The 16,637-nt window shown below is 52.5% G+C and overlaps 1 protein-coding gene across 1 annotated transcript; it reads right to left on the bottom strand.

The window, feature by feature from the left end:
* Positions 1-5,731: 5,731 nt before the first annotated feature.
* Positions 5,732-15,782, bottom strand: DEGS1 (delta 4-desaturase, sphingolipid 1). Its single transcript, XM_025430726.3, has 3 exons — positions 15,587-15,782; positions 9,873-10,615; positions 5,732-6,437 (listed from the first exon to the last, which is right to left on the bottom strand). The coding sequence occupies exons 1-3, from the start codon at positions 15,666-15,668 to the stop codon at positions 6,291-6,293; spliced, it is 972 nt and encodes a 323-aa protein (XP_025286511.1). The 5' UTR covers positions 15,669-15,782; the 3' UTR covers positions 5,732-6,290.
* Between the last annotated feature and the right edge of the window lie 855 nt (positions 15,783-16,637).

Raw genomic sequence — 16,637 nt, forward strand, 5'->3', positions numbered from 1 at the left:
ACCCAGCTCCTACAGAGCCTTTCTTGTGGGCATGGATGTGCACTTGAGAGTCGTGCTTGTTTTAGTTTTAGTTTTAGATTTTATCTATTTATTTGATACAGAGAGAGAAAGAGAGCATAAGCAGAGGGATGAGCAGGGGGGGAGGGAAACTCCCCACTGAGCAGGGAGCCCGACACAGGACTCGATCCCCTGAAATCATGACCTGAGCCAAAGGCAAATGCTCAACCACTGAGCCATCCAGGTGCCCCAAGTTGTGCTTGTTTTTCTGTTTTGTTTTTTAAAGATTTTATTTATTTATTCATGAGAGACACACAGAGAGAGGCAGAGACACAGGCAGAGAGAGAAGCAGGCTCCATGCAGGGAGCCCGACATGGGACTCGATCCTGGGCCTCCAGGATCACACCCTGGGCTGAAGGCAGGTGCTAAACCGCTGAGCCACCCGGAGATCCCCAAGCTGTGCTTGTTTTAAAGAGGAAACACCCCAGTCACAGATTCACAGGAAGCAGAGCAGTGGGTGCTGGGTGGTGAGGGGCACACAGGGAGTCGTGCCTCGGGTGTTGACTGTCCGTGTTGTAGGGCGAACCTATTCCAGGGATTGGCTACAGAGCAATGAGAACGTACGCACCACCACAGAACTGGACACTTAGAAATGGGTAGCGGGATGAGTTTTATGTTATGTGTTTTTACCATAGTTTTCTAAAAAATAAAAAAAAAATAGCTCATAGGAGAGTTTGGGCCACACACAGTAACTGCTATGGTTTGGAATGATCGTGATGACCGGTTTCAACACCTTGCTGTTCCCAGTGGCTGCAGGAGCCATGCCCACGCAACCCAGGCAGTGACCATCCCACAATGGTGCCAGCAGCCCTGGGAGGTAGACAGATGGTGGGGAAGGGAAGTGAGCTAACCTGCCGCAGATACACAGGTACCAAGGTCCTGTTTTCCTTCCTTGTTGCTCTCTGAGATGTCTCAAGGTGACACGGTGTCCTCCAGGTGCCACCGAACAGGGGCGAGCTGGCCGGGCGGGGTCCCTGCCCCGGGCCCTGGAGCTGGGGCTGCAGCTGACACTTCTACAAAGCTGCCCTTGTCCTCCCAGTCACAGGGACTGGGCATCCCCGTGTCTGCCTGCCTGTCTTGTTGGCAAACTGGGCCCCGGGTGCCTGCTCTTCCTAGGAGGCCCCGGGACGGTTGGCTGCGCTTCTGAGCCAACTCCTAAAACCGCTGGGTTGGACGTGTGTCCAGACGCCGGGGACACGTTGCAGAGAAAGCTCACGGAGTTCACAGGCACCCCCCATCCGGGGCCCTGCGACCTCGGAGGTATGGACCCGATCCTGTCTTTGAAAACTTCAGGTGTCACACTAATTGGGGAGAGGGCTCCAAATTGAAATGTCGTAGACCAAATTTGTTTGCTTCCTCGGTCGCAAAATGAGGATGATACCTGTGTGAGGGCCGATGGCCCCCCGGGAGCCCCGCCCCCCGCACCGTCAGCCCCCGGCAGGATTCTCGGGAACAAGCAGTTCCTGCATCAGCCTTTACTCAAAAAACTAGTTTGGCTTAGTGACATGTAGTTCCGTGAACGGTGAAGACCAGCCTACACCTGGCTTACGTTTCTCCGCAATCTGTACGGACCAGGTCCACCAGGGGTGGGACCGTGCCACCAATTTCCCACCTCAGCTGGCTGCGGGGACGGCTGGTGGTGGCCTTCGCGTGTCTCCTTGGAAGCAGGGGAGATGCCTGGCGAGCGGTGGGGCCGGGCCCTCAGCGCAGAAGGGCATCCTCGCAGCCAGACCCTGGGCTCCAGGCTGGAGGGCCCAGCACCCAGACTGGTTCTTCAGGCAGGTGGGGGTGAAGGTGTGGGTCGGAGCCGCCCGTGGCTCCGCCCCACCTCGGGGAGCAGGCTGGCCACCTGTTGCCAGTTGCCTAACTTTGGCTCTCGTCTTCCTCCAGCCAAGGAGAAGATGGCCTACTCGACACTGATCGTAAGGGACACAATGGTGGCTGCCTTCCAGGAGGGCAGAGATCTTTCAGCGAGTGATCACACGTCTCTGGTCCGTCACGGGAGGGATGGGTGGGAGGTGTGAGGCCGTGAAGCCCCGCCAGGACCCAGAGCTCTGGGCACTGGATCTGTCAGCCAGCGCCAGCGCGGCTCCCAAGGGACCCTGGAGGTTTGGCTTTTGCTGGGGCCTCAGGTGGGAGCTCACAGCGCCCGTCAGGCTGGGAAGGGAGACTCCCCCTTGTGCCAGAAAATCTCGGCTACTACGCCGGACGACGATGTGGGGCCTGAACCACTAACTCAACACGTGACAGTCCCGTTCCCTCTCACACACGGTTTGTTCTTTTGGGTGTCGTTTGCCCTTCCCGTGGGCCTGTTCCGGCCGCAGAGCCCTCCCCAGAGCAGCGAAGTGCTGACCCGCCCAGGGCCTCGCAGTTTTCCCAGGCCCCTCCCACAGAGCCTCCGCTCTTCCTGGGCCGAGGGTCCGCGACTCAGGGCCGTGGGCCATGAACACGCTGTCTGCCTGTGCGGAGGAACCGCCAGGCGTGTGCCCCGAACCCATAAAGGAGCGCCAGGACGGAGGACCACTCAGGACGGGGTCCTGACCCTTTGCCTCGGGTGTTGTGCGCCAAGTCACAGCTGCCGGTGGTTGCGGCCACCTCCCCAGTGGCATCGATGCGTGACTGGCGGGCACCTTCCCTCCATGGGGTCGTCGGGAGCTCCACAAATCTCTGAATCACTTCAGAGTGGACTTGGCCACCACGGGGCCCACCTTTTCCCAGATGCCGTTCCCATTCTCCTTCCCTCAACCTTGTCACTAACCTTCCAGCGAAGCACACCTGCCGGACCTGACCTTCCCCCATCAGGGCTGCCCCAGGACATTGCCACACTCCTCGTTTGCAGCCAGCTCCCCCGTCAGCTGCCTCGGCCCTGTGTGACTTGCTGCCCTCTTCCCTCTGTGCCCCCTTGACCCCCAGCCCCCCGAGAGGGTCTTCGGGCTTAATGCCCTTGGGTTTCCGAGGGTAGTGTTCTCAGGGTCGGCCGGCCCATCCTTGCTTCATTCCAAGTGACTAAGCTTGGCTCCTGGAAGACCTTCCCAGCAAGACACTTCCTTGTCCAAACAGAGCCTCCGAGTCATTGGAGCAGGTAGGGGAGCAGGAGCCCAGACTCTGCTGCCCCATGCGCGCCCTTGGGGCAATGTCTTGGGCCCAGTCCCCCCGCACCCCAGCCCAGGCAGGGCCCCTCCCTGGCCTACAGGTTGGGCATGGGTCGCTGGTGGCCGTGTGCCCTCCTCCCCTCTGCCCCCCCCCCCCCCCGGTTGTAGGCGTCCAGCCCTTCATCACTGACTGCTGACCCCACACACAGGCTAGTGCTGCACTGTCAGCTCTCCTGAACGTTTTCTGCAGCCTCGCTGCCTGATGCAATGCCTGGCCACGTGCATGAGGAGTGAATAAGTAAATGGGTTTTTGCAACTAATGCAAGCATTAAGTTCCACGGTAGCATTCTAGAGCGGCCCTTTGCTCAGCCTCTACTGAGGAGCCCGGGCCTCCCAAGACCCTCACTTCAGCTGGTGCCCACACCCGGCAGCCACTCCCTGCTGGCCTGCCTGTGGCCTCACCATGATGAGGTGCTGGGCACGGCCACAGAGGGTAGGAGTGATGCCCTCATTAAAGTGGTCAGCAAAAATATTGACCCTTTCTGCCCAGGCTAGTTGGCCAAGGCGTCGGCCATTGTCAACATCGGGAGCCTCACTGGCAATGGGGGACACTGGTGGCCCGCCCTGCCCCCTCCACTACGGCCGACCACCCTCCCTGAAAAGGAAGTGGACACAAAGAAGGGAGAACCTGAGGAGTCTGAGAAAGGCATGGACTTCGGTCCTTTTGATTAAACATCTTTCATAACATGTTCTATAAAAAGCCAAACTCTAATAAAAACAAAACACAAGACTTGGAGGTTGTTAGAAGTAAATCCCCCGAGATGCAGCCCAAACTGCAGGCTTGTGGGAGGAGTCAAGCAGGCAGTGGAGGGAACTCGAGCTTTCCCACCTGTCCATGCTGGGCCTGGGCGTGAGCATGTGCAGCTCGCCCAACACGTCCGGCTCAGGAGCTCCCGGTTCAAGCCGCAGGTCCTGCCCTGCCCATTGTGGCCTCAGGCAGAGGCCTCTGTCTGGCTGAGCCCATCTTCTCTGTTCACAATGAAGACAGGAACAGGGCTGTGTCCAGCCAGCAGGATGGAGAGTAGGGAAGTGAGGGCTGAGCAGACGGTAGGGATCTTGACAAACGTCCACTGTTCTAAGTGGCCTGCACTCCTAGGCCGTCCACATGCCCTCCCCTGTGTGCCTTGTTCGGGTTCAAGGACCAGCTCTGTAGGTGGCTCCCCGTTTATTATGTGCCTACTGTGGAGGCATGCATTAACTCTGCGAGGTTCGGCAAACGGAAGTACAGGTCTCTCCTGTCCCTCGGGAGTTAGCGCCTCATAGGGAAACAGATTGCAAATTCATAAGCAGTCAGTGGGGCCATGGATCATTTGGAGAGTCCCAAAGAGCAGCACTTGACCTGCTGGGGAATGGGGATGGGCTGCAGAAGGTTGGTGTGAGCTCCGAGGACGAGCCAGCCAGACCAGGAGACAAGGAGGTGGAGGCAGGAGTTGTGCAAAGCCGCAGAAGGATTTCTCATGCCCTACCCTGTGCTCTGAGGGCGCGGAGGCCCAGCCTTCCTCCCGCCCCCAGAGTCCGTGCTCTCTCTTTGAGAAAGTCCCTGCCAGGAACAGAAACAATGGGCTGAGTTGGCAGACGGGAGCTGGACTGGTCAGGAGACTACCACCCAAACCAGAAGTGGTAATGTGACTGCCAACAGCAGCTCTGGGGAAGGATGAAGACGTAGACACTGAGGCCCCACAGCCACAGGGCTCAGAGAAGGAGGGGCCAGGTGGGGACGCGGGACCTGTCAGTGTTCGTGTGCTGCTCAGCCAGCGGCTCAAGCTCTGCAGGCAAGGAGAATGGGAGGCCTGCTTGCCAGACAACACAGTCCACTTCATGCCTCAGGTCCATGGGTGTGTTTCAGACACTGTGACTGAGCGAGTGTGCTTGAATTATAAAGTTGGTTCTATCATCACTCTGCACCATTCACGCGATGGTTCCTTAAGCAATAGTTCTGATCCCCGGAATCTTCCCAGGCTAGAGGGCCAGGAAGGGAAAGCAAGTACTGTGGAGATGAAATGAGGTCTGTAGAGCAGGTTTGCCTATCCCTCCGAGGACAAGCTGGTGATTACAGAAGTTGGACTTCGTAACATCTCGCAATAAGGTTGCTTGGGGTTGTGTACAAATAATAGACTATTTGAGTTTTTGATACCATCTATTATTTTTAAAATACTTCACCATGGGGACCCTGGATGGTTCCAGTTGGTTGAGTGTCCGACTCTTGATTTTGCTTCAGGTCTTGACCTCAGGGTCATGGGACTGAGCCCGTCAGGCTTCCTTACTGAGTGTGGAGTCTGCTTGGGATTCTCTCTCTCCCTCTGCCTCTCCCTCTCTAATAAAAAAAAGAAAGTACTTCACCATGTCACAATTTACCCCAGTGACACAGTTCAGGTAACCAGGACTGCTGGCCCCTCGAAGCCAGCTGCCTCCCATCAGACCACACCCTGCTTCTGCTGCAATAAAATGACATGGAAGTCTCTCAGTGGAGCTACTTCTGAGAGTCGCTGCATCTGAAAAAGAAGTTCAATGTTGGACGTGACTGAACGCAGTAAGTCCTTTATTTATGAATAGGCTATGCAGGATTCAGGAGTGTGTCATTTCAGTTTCACGTACAATAGTAAAAACTAAAAATTCAGCTTATAGGAAAAGAGATTTCCAGATCTTTTGGGGTGGGGTGGCATTTTGAAGTGAACTCACCCCAGTACCGTATTAGATAAACACAGTGAAGTATGAAAATGTGATAAATACTACTGTGATTAATAGCTCAGTTTATTAGCTGTTTTAATAAAGTACAACTTTATAGTGAAAATAATGTACTAGAAATAGCTTTTTTTATGATATGCTTACAAAATGTCAGACGCCAGGGAGACTGTCCTCCACAGTGATGACACAATGCACACGCTCCCTGTGAGCAAAGCTGAAGGCGGGCTAGGCAGGCTGACCGTGGGAAGCCAAGGAAGCTTGGGGGCCTCGGAGCTCACCCTCCGGAACCATGAGAGGGGCTTCTCTGCTTCACCAGGCTGAGATCAATCATGCTCCAATCCCACTTTCTAGCCGCCGTGAAGCGCCACAGAGGAATGGTTTCAACTCTAAGGACCTTCACTCCAGGACCACCTTGCCTTTTTGATGGCGCTTCATTCTCGAGTAGGGACTTATGGTGTCATCTGTCACAAAGTCATACAGTACTCTGATCCATGAGTTGTAGTGGGGGAGGTTGTCGTAGTACTCGGCAGCGATCTTCCTCACCTGCAAGAGAAAACACACAAGAATGAGTGCTGGCTGAGTCCCACTAAATGTGGCAGACAAATGCCCACCACAAACACTGAGAAACCACGAGCCCTCTGGCCTCCTCCGTCCCCAAAACTCAGCCCTAAGAGCAGGAGCTCAGGGATTCCAAAGCCATCTGCATTGCGACAGGGACAGGTACTCCACCCTCTCAGATCACAGACTCTCTGCCACAAGCTCTGATGTTTTGTCATTTAAACAGCTAGATATAATAATAAATTATATCTCAATAAAGCTATTACAAGAAACCTCGTCACACACACTATTAACGCTGCACATTATCACACCACCTGCAATACCATGATCCAATCAATAGCAGGGATTTGCTGAGGACACAGAATAGAATGCTCCCAGATATACCCCTGAGATGAAGAGCAGGAAAGGGAAGACCAGAACTCTGAGGACACCTGTCCGCGCAGCTCAGCAGTGAGGCAGCAGGAAGCAAGTAGGACCAGGACAGACACTTGCCTCACGTCAAGTGATGTCTGAGGCAAGCACATTCTCAGTTTGGGGACTGGTCAAGAAACATGGAAGCTGGGGCGCCTGGGGGGCTTAGTTGGTTAAGCACTTGCCTTCATGATCTCAGGGTCCTGGGATCGAGCCCCATGTCGAGCTCCATGCTCAGCGGGGAGTCCGCTTCTCCCTCTACCCCTCCCCCACTTGAGCTCTCTCTCAAATAAACAAAATCTTAAAAAAATTTAAAAACAGATTTTTTTGGGGGGCAGCCTGGGTGGCTCAGTTGAGTGTCTGCCTTCAGCCTAGGGCGTGATCCCAGAGTCCTGGGATCCAGTCCTACATCAGGCTCCCCGCAGGGAGCCTGCTTCTCCCTCTGCCTGTGTCTCTGCCTCTCTCTCTCTCTCCGTCTCTCATGAATAAATAAATAAAAGCCTTAAAAAAAATTTTTTTTAACAAAGAAACCTGTAAGCTAAGGTACATTTGACCCTTGAACAACACTGTCTGAACTGCACGGCTTATGTATACAGTATTTTTGCTAAACACAGTGTAGTCCTGTAAATGTGTCTTCACTTCCTTATGATTTTCTTAGCATTTTCTTTTCTCGAGCTCACCTCATTGCAAGAACACTGCATATAGCACATAAAACATACGAAATATGTGTTAATTGACTGCTTATGCCATCGGTTAGGCATTGTCTGTTTATGCCAATAGTGGACTCTCAGTAGTTAGGCTTTAGGGGAGTCAAAAGTCCCATGTGGATTTTCAACCCTGTGGGGAGTTGGCACCCTAACCACTGTTGTTCAAGAATCTACTCTCTATGGTTAGGATTGAAAAACTGATTTTGTTCAAAGGGCAACCAGCTTTATATCCTCTGTAAAAAGTGAAAATTCACTTCTTTAGGGAAGAGATGAACAAAAGCCTCCCACTGTCTTCAGACCTGTGCCAGGCAGAGTGACACAAAGTAGCTGGGATTCAAACTTGTCTTTAGACAGTTGCATGGTTTTTCCCCCAAACATTTTATTTTGAAAAACGTGACACGTACAGAGAAGTTGAAAGAGCAGTAAAACAGACACCCATATGCCCTTTACCCAGGCCTGCCAACTTCCACTGAGTCACTTTCTGTCTCTGCACAGACATATACCACATAGCGTGCTTTCTCTGCTGAGCCTTCTGAGAGTAAGATGCAGACATGTGACAACTGGCCTCTCACATTCCACCCCAATATTCAACACATACCTCCTATGAACAAAAACATTCTCCTACAAAACCATATATTTCACACTCAAGAAAGTTAACATCAACACAATATTTTCTATGATGTAGTACAGATTTAAAGTTTCCCATGGACCCAATGTCCATTCTAGAGCTTTCTTTCCTCTAGTGGAAATCCAATCAATAATCAGAGGTCGCACTTAGTTCTCACTTTGTGTGTGTTTGTAATCAGTCAATAGTTAAAAAAACTTATGAGGAAATCTATAAAATTCGATTGGGTGGGTATGATGGCATAAAATATTTGGCAATAGTTGGTCCTTATGGTGTACCTGGGTGGCTCAATCAGTGAATCATCAGCCTTCATCTCAGGTCATGGTCTTAGGGTCCTGGGATCGAGTCCCACATCAGGCTCCCCACAGGGAGTATCCTTCTCCCTCTGCCTAGGTCTCTGCCTCTCTCTGTGTGTTTCTCATGAATAAACAGATAAAATCTTTTTTTTGGGGGGGGGGGGGAAGAATTCACCAGAAAGGTAAGTGAAGTTAGGAAGGTGGGCCTTGGCAGAGGACAGAAGGATGGGGGTCCAATGCGTCCTCTCATGTCCTCCACAAACACTACACTGAAACGTGCAATGGGAGCGGTCGGGCCTGCCTGCAGAGAGTCTGCTCAGGAACTGACTGCCGGCGTTCACGTGCAGGCCGACTCCGTGGGACGCCTGCATTGCCCAACAAGCCAGCACATAAATCTGAGTTAAGCCCAGCAATTTAACAGCAATGAAAGCGACGTGATGAAAGCTCACTTAAAGAGACTCCTTTCTCAATCTCTGGTTTAGTTTACAAGCCGGCAGATCCTCCAGCACTCTGGACCCGAGGGCCACCACTGGGTGAGAGACTCCGAGACCGAGCCCCAAAGACTCGAGGGTGGCACACTCAGGATTGAACTTGGTTGTTGGCTTTTGATCAGTGGCTTTGATCAGTGGCAAAATATACTAGAACCTTTTTTTAAAAAAAAGATTTTATTTATTTGAGACAGAGCGTGTGTGTGCTTGCGCACATGCAGGGGGAGGCGCAGAGGGAAAGGGAGGAGCAGGCTCCTCACTGAGCAGGGAGCCTGACTGGGTGGATGTGGGGGTTCAATCCCAGGACCCCGAGATCATGATCTGAGCTAAAGGCAGACGCTTCACTGATTAAGTCCCTCAGGCATGCTCCCCCCACACCAAGATTCCTTTTGTTTTTATTTTTTAGATTTTATTTATTTATTCATGAGAGAGAGAGAGAGAGAGAGAGAAAAAGAGAGAGAGAGGCAGAGACACAGGCAGAGGGAGAAGCAGGCTCCATGCAGGGAGCCCGATGTGGCACTCGATCCCGGGTCTCCAGGATCATGCCCTGGGCTGAAGGCAGGTGCTCAACCGCTGAGCCACCAAGCGTCCCCCCAAGATTCCTTTACAGGCAGCATGGGCAGCTCTGGTGGCTCAGCGCTTTAGCGCTGCCTTCAGCCCACGGCCGGATTCCGGAGACCCGGGATCAAGTCCCACATCAGGCTCTGCCTGTGTCTGCCTCTCTCTATGTCTCTTGTGAATAAATAAATAAAATCTTTAAAAGTAAATAAATAAAAATAAAAATAAAATAAAAATAAAAATAAAATAAAAATAAAATAAAACAGGCAGGTTGAGACTGATTGTGGTCTTATAACCATCAGAAATTCGAGTATGTTTCAAAACTCTTTACTTACCAGTGGAAGGCTTTTTCCGGGAATGTTGGGGAAGTCATGGTGCTCATTATGGTAACCCACATTGAAGGTGAGCAGATTTAGAGGCCCATAATACGAGTAGGTTTCATGTCCCTTTAGGAACATGTAATGTTCGGCTATAAAATGTCCAGAAATTGGGTGCAAACCTAGACCAAGTAAGGATGCTGCCAACATGTAGACCAAAGATTTGATTCCGAAAACGTAGTAAACTGTAATGTCAAAAATGACCTGGATCACAGTATTAATAATTTCCAAGTAGGTAATCGGTTTGGGGTTGATGAACAGAGGTCGAAAAGCATAAAAGAGAGGCTGAAGGACAACCCATATAAACTTTCTGAAAGTGGTACAGAAAAACCAGCCTTCAAAATCAGTGGGAATATCCACATCAATGCCATCACCCCCAAGGTAGCGATGATGGTCCATGTGATATCTCTTAAAGGAAATTGAATATGGAACGCCAATAGGAAGATTAGCAAACATTCCAAACCAGCGATTCCACATAGCTCTGTAGTGGCCGAAGGCGCTATTGTGAGAGACCTCATGAATAGCTAGAGTCACAGAGTGGTTTATGCAGCTGCCGAAGGCGTACGCCCAAAATATGACCCACTTCCAGTCCAGGTCTTTCACGAGGTAGAATGCAACCAGCTGGGTGAGAACCATCATGGTGATAATCCAGATCAAGTTGGGATCAGGTTTCATCAAGGACTTTATCTCTGGATACTTTGCTGTAAAGAAGGAAAAAAAAAAAAAAAACAACCAAGAACTTAAAAGAGCACTCACTAGTTCTGTAATTATAATTAAAACAACACCCATTAAATTAACACATTAATTTTTTTCTTTTTCCAAATCATTATACGCCCTTCATTAGAGACTTTCTCCACTACAGGGAGGAGTATAATCCAATAGAGAAGTTACTAAATACTGTGTCACAACAAATTGAGAATTTGTTCAGGAAAAATTAGCCTCAGAATCTAGACTCTCCACAGGAACAGAAAATTACAAATAAGGTAAAGATGTCGTGTCATCCAATTCCCTTTTCACCCCTACCAGTTCTTTGTATAGTAAATTGATTAAGTTTTGCAAAGTTGCAATCACAGTCTGATAACCTATTCCAGTGTCTGACAGTACAACAGATGTATCTACTTATGTATAATGTATATGCAATGTAGTTGCACACTTCAACATGATATAGAGTTGATATAGAGGACACGTACTTATAATTTCCTTTATAATGACTGAATCGCTTCTAGTTGCCAGTTGTAACTTCTACCCATTTCCTGATGTTTAGACATTCAAGTGGCTAAGATTTTTGCCAGTGTGGATTTCTGACAGTCATCAGGAAATCAGGATAATGTACAAAGAATTCTACTGATTTAAGATCCCACTTTCCATATTGCTCACTTCTGTGTGATGACTGCACAGTACTCATTTGTTAGATTCTTATCTGCTTTGTTGAATCTACATGCAAATATTTAAGAATGATGAAAAAAGCCAACTGCAAAAGCTCTGCATTTCAGGCAAGTGTCCTGTAAGGGCAAACGCAGACCATTCCCTGGATCTTACCGCCCGCAGAGGGAGGACCAGGTGTGATGAGTGTCTCTGGTTTTATGTGTTGCTGAGTAGGTCTGACCCACAACAGCATGAGGAGGAAGGACCTTTTTATTTATTTATTTATTCATTTTTTTTTTTTGAGTTAGGTCATTCAGAATGTTTTTGAAAAGACAAAGGAAAAGAGCAGCTTCATCCTCTTTTCTCTACGTGTGAAGTGAGGAATTCAAAGCTTACACTGCAAGGCAGGAAGCTACTGAAGTCCAGGTTTACATATAAGATGTGAGAGTGGTGCTAACCCATTTTCTCTCTCCTAACCTCTGATCTTTGTTGGTTTAATTCATCTTATCGTTAGTAATTTTGTAGGCAATAGACCAAAAAAAAAAAAAAAAAAAAAAGAGAGAGAAGTAACCCTATAGGCCCAGAAGTGAATTAGTCTAAAACCAAATGAAAAGTTCAATCGAGGGCAGCCCAGGTGGCTCAGTGGTTTAGTGCCTGCCTTTAGCCCAGGGCCTGATCCTGGAGACCCAAGATTGAGTCCCACATCACGCTCCCTGGATGGAGCCTGCTTCTCCCTCTGCCTGTGTCTCTGCCTCTCTCTCTCTGTGTGTCTCTCATGAATAACTAAAAAAAAAAAAAAATTTTTTTTTTAAAGTTCAATCGAGTCATTCATTAAAATCTGAGCATTTGGGGAGCAGTTCTTCAACAACAGAAAAACTGTTAGTGGATAAGAAATAACTCATTGAATAGTTCATTCAGTAAGTAATAACTCTATGTATTTCGATTTAGACAGGGCTCCAACATTTTTACCTTATATAAAACGTGATTAAATTGACACATCTGAGAAAGGATGGAAGGCAATATACATTTTATGGGTATTTTAAAATGATGAAACACACATGCATAGTTCTCTCAGACAAATCAAGCTGCTCCAAGTAGTTCTGTACCAAATGTTTGCAAAGCTTATTTTAGTACACAAAAATCAATACTACAAGGGTACTGATACAATTATTTTTTAAAAGATTTTACTTATTCATGAGAGACAGAGAGAGAGAGAGAGAGAAGCAGAGACACAGGCTCCATGCAGGAAGCCCAATGCGGGGACTCGATCCCAGGACTCCAGGATCACGCCCTGAGCCAAAGACAGGCGCTAAACCGCTGACCATCCAGGGATCCTGGTACTGATACAATTAAATAGGGAAAGAAGACTTGTTGCAACATACAGTGCTGGTTATCAACATGCAAAAGGATGAAGTTGGACCCCTTCCTCACACCATACTCAGAAATTACCTCAAAACAGATCACAGACCTCAACACAAGAAAATTATAAAACTCGTAACACAAGTAAATCTCTACAGCCTTCATGATTTCTTAGATAATATACCAAAAACCTAAGTGACAAACGGCCAGTGAGCACATGAGAGATGCTCAACGTTAGTCATTAGGAAAACACAAACTGAAACCAAAATGAGAAACCACTTCACACATGCTAGAATGGTTATCATGAAAAAAGATGGGCAGTAACCAGGATATGAAGAAACCGGAACCCACACATGTTGCTGCTGACAATATAAAATGGTGCAGCTGGTTTGGAAGAATCTGGCCGTTCCTCAAAATGCTAAACAGAGAGCTACCAATGACCCAGTAAGTCCACTCCTGGGCAGCTAGCCAAGAGGAATGAAAACACATCCATCTGATAACTTCCATGTGAGGGGTACCTGAAGCATCTGCCTTTGGCTCAGGTCATGCTCTCAGGATCCTGGGATGGAGCCCCAAGTCCCTGGCTTCCTGCTCAGTGGGGAGCCTGCTTATCCCTCTCCCTCTGCCCCTCCTCCCTGCTCATGGTCTCTCACTCTCTCAAATAAATAAATATAATTTAAAAAAATAATAACTTCCATGTACGTGTTCATAGAAGCATTATTTGTAAGAGTCACAAGGTGAAAACAACCCTACAGTCTAGCAACTGAAGAATGAATAAATGAAATGTGAACAGCCATACAATGGAATATTACTTGGCCACTAAAAGGAATAAAATACCAACAAGCTACAGCATAGATGAACCTTGAAAACATTATAAGGGAAAGAAAGCAGTCACAAAAGACCAAGAATTGTATAATTTCACTTGTAAGAAATGTCCAGAATAGGGGTACCTGGGAGGCTCAGTGGGTTAAGTGTCTGCCTTCGGCTCAGGTCATGATCTCAGGGTCCTGGGATCAAGCCCTGAGTCGGGCTCCCTGCTCAGCAGGGAGTCTGCTTCTCCCTGTCCTTCTGCTCTCTCGTGCACTCTCAAATAAATAAAATCTTTAAAAAAAAATGAAATTATGCTATAACCCCAAAGGTAAATTTAGCATAAATGTCTGTTGTTAAAAAATATATCCATGTTCTCTAATGGCTCCCCCCACCCCCGCCCCAAAACCCAACTATTTCCAGAAATATCTCTTCTCATTTTAGTACTCTCATCTTTCCTGAGGTTATTCTAGCTCCACTCCTGAAATGGAACACTGAGCAGTATTTGCACCTGCAGGGAAAAGGATTCTATTTTCACTGAGAAACCTGTCATCTTTTTCCTTTCCGTGAAATGGTTCAGTGATGTTAAGTCTGTGGGAAAAGGCTAATTGTCAAGATAAGCATCAATAAGCACCTTTTCACTTCCTTGATTATCTGAATTTTAAATCACTGGCTCAGTTCCAGGACTGAGGTGTGGGATTTTTACAAGGTGGACACCAGCCTGTTCTTATGGAGCATGCTGATTGTCTAAAGCATAGACAGAATGTATCAGATGCTGTCTCTGCTGTGTGATTTGCAAAATACACGTTTTAATTAAAAATAAAAAGAAAGCACGCATCCAGTAACCAGTCTCTTGAAAGGCTATCCTGAATAGCAACTGTACAGCTTCAAGCTACCGATTTATGGATTCCATTTTTTAAAGATCCATCTAGGCTGAACCTACTGACTCCTATTTGTTTTTTTCTTAGACACAGGCAGAGGGAGAAGCAGGCTCCATGCAGGGAGCCCGACACAGGACTCGATCCGGGTCTCCAGGATCACACCCCGGGCCGAAGGCAGGCGCCAAGCCGCTGGGCCACCGGGGCTGCCCCCGACTCCTATTTGTAAAAGCATTGACACTGCTAAGTTCAGACACCCCAGCAAAAAATCAGAGGCTGGCTTTCTCTTTTCACTGGGCAAATGGACGCTGAGAAGGAAAGTAGGTAAGGACTGTGGGGGAGGCTTCATTCGTCCTATTCGACTTAGCGCCCGTTGGTTTCCTGGCTTTTCCCAAGGGGTGGAGAGCATCTGCCTGGGAGGCCACGTACGCTTGTAACCTCGTCACCGACCTAGCGGCTGCAGCCCACCCGGACGAGGCCCGCCCCCCTCCCGCGGGCCCGCCGAGGCCTAGTGCGCCGGGCGCCGGGGTTCCTGAATCAGCCTGCGGGGAGGAGCCGGCCGGTCCTCCCAGCGCAGACCCGCCGGCCCCCAGGCCGGGAGCGAGGGAGCGAGGGAGCGAGGGAGCGAGGGAGCGCCGCGGCCTGGCCTCCCGGGGCCCCAGGCTCGCGGCCCGGCTCCCGCGCCCCCCGCCCCCCGCCCCGAGCCAGCGCGCCGCCGCCCGCCCCCGCCCCGGGCAGCGCAGCCGCGCAGGGCCCACGAGCCCAGGACCACGCCCTGCCCCGCGCCCCGGCCTCCGCCCGAGGGGCTCCGAGCCGCAGGACCTGCCGAGCCCCGCCGGGACCCCCACCCTCCGGGAAAGCCCTGGACTTCCCCGCCCCCGGGAACCCCCGCCGGGACCCCTGCCCCCCTCCCCGGAAGCCCCCACCCCCGCCAGGAACCTCCTGGAGCCCCAACCCCGCCGGGGCCCCTGCGACCCCTGCGACTCCCCCCCGCCGGGCCCCTGCCCCCCGGAAGCCCCCACCCCCTCGGGAGTCCCCCCCGCCAGGAACCTCCTGGAACCCCAACCCCGCCGGGCCCCTGCCCCCCCGGAAGCCCCCCCGCCGGGAACCCCCCGGAAGCCCCCCCGCCGGGACCCCGCGCCCGCCGGGAACCCCCACCGGCTCTTAACGGGCCGCGGGCGCGGGGGCGCCAGGCCGACGCGGAGAGCGCGCCCCGGCGGCGGGAGGCCGCGCGCACATAACGGGGCGCGGGCCCGGCCTCACCCAGGATCTCCTGGCGCCGGCTGGCGTGGGGCTGGTCGGTGTAGACCCACTCGAAGTCTTCTCGCGCGACGCGGTTCCCCATGGCGGCGGCTGGCGGCCCCGCTCCCGCTCTCGCTTCCGGCGCGGCTCCTCCGAGGCGGCGGCGGCGGCGGCGGCGGCGGCTCCCGGCTCTTGTCAGCGCGCCGCGGGCGGAGCCGCGGTGGGGACGGGGGGCGGGGCGGAGCGGAGCCTAAGGCCCCGCCCCCAGGCCCAGGCCCCGCCCCCAGGCCCGGGCCCCCGCCCCCAGGCCCAGGCCCCGCCCCCCGCGGCGGCCGCGGCTGCTGCCGGGATCCGCAGGCTCGCGTGGCGCAGTCCGGCTGCCGGAGCGGGCGGGGCCCGTCTCGGCGCCCGCAGGGAGGGCCCCTCCGGCGCAGGGACGCGAGCTCGACGTTAGGAAGCTTCCGACGCCAGGGCCCAGGAGAGAGCCGCCGGCTCCCATCCCAGCGACCGCCGAGCCCGGCGCGGGGTGCGGCCGGGGGCGCCTCGGCCTCCCGGGACCTGCGCCCGACCCCTGCGCCCCAGCCCGGGCCTGAGCGGCCGCCGGTGCCCGCCCCGCGCCCCGCGCCCCGCGCCCCGCGCCCCGCGCCCCGCGCCCCGCGCCGCGCGCCGCTGGGGACCTGCGGCCGGCCGTGCGGGGCTGGCGCTCCCTGCTGGACTGCCCAGCGGCGCGGGGCTGCGGCTTCTCCCCCCCCGCCCCCTCCGCCCGCCGCCCCAGCCCCCGGCTCCTGCGCTGCGACCTCCTCCGCACCCCTGCGGCCAGGAAGGCCTCCAGAACCCGGTGGTGCGGCCAGGCGGGGCGGGGGAGGGGGTTTCCAGCAAGTCCACGGTGCCTGCCCACCCCCCCCACCCCCCCCACCCCGGCACCGCGGCTTCCTTGCGCTGGACCCGAAGGAGGGGTGTCTGTGCTGTCCGAGTGGGGGGACCCCTCGCCCGGCCCCTGGATGCTGTGCCCCTTCCTGTCCGCTCCAGGTCACCACCTGCTCTCCCACGTTGAAACGGGCGTCCCCTTGTG

This window comes from Canis lupus, chromosome 7, assembly GCF_003254725.2.
Source record: "Canis lupus dingo isolate Sandy chromosome 7, ASM325472v2, whole genome shotgun sequence".
In the NCBI taxonomy this organism is placed as follows: Eukaryota; Metazoa; Chordata; class Mammalia; order Carnivora; family Canidae; genus Canis; species Canis lupus.

What these genes read in the sequence shown, in the direction of transcription:
- DEGS1 (XM_025430726.3), bottom strand. Translation starts at nt 15,668, where the DNA reads ATGGGGAACCGCGTCGCGCGAGAAGACTTCGAGTGGGTCTACACCGAC. An exon ending in CCGGCGCCAGGAGATCCTGG is followed by an intron (nt 10,616 to 15,586) that starts GTGAGGCCGGGC and finishes CCTTCTTTACAG; the next exon opens with CAAAGTATCCAGAGATAAAG. An exon ending in CCGGAAAAAGCCTTCCACTG is followed by an intron (nt 6,438 to 9,872) that starts GTAAGTAAAGAG and finishes TTTCTCTTGCAG; the next exon opens with GTGAGGAAGATCGCTGCCGA.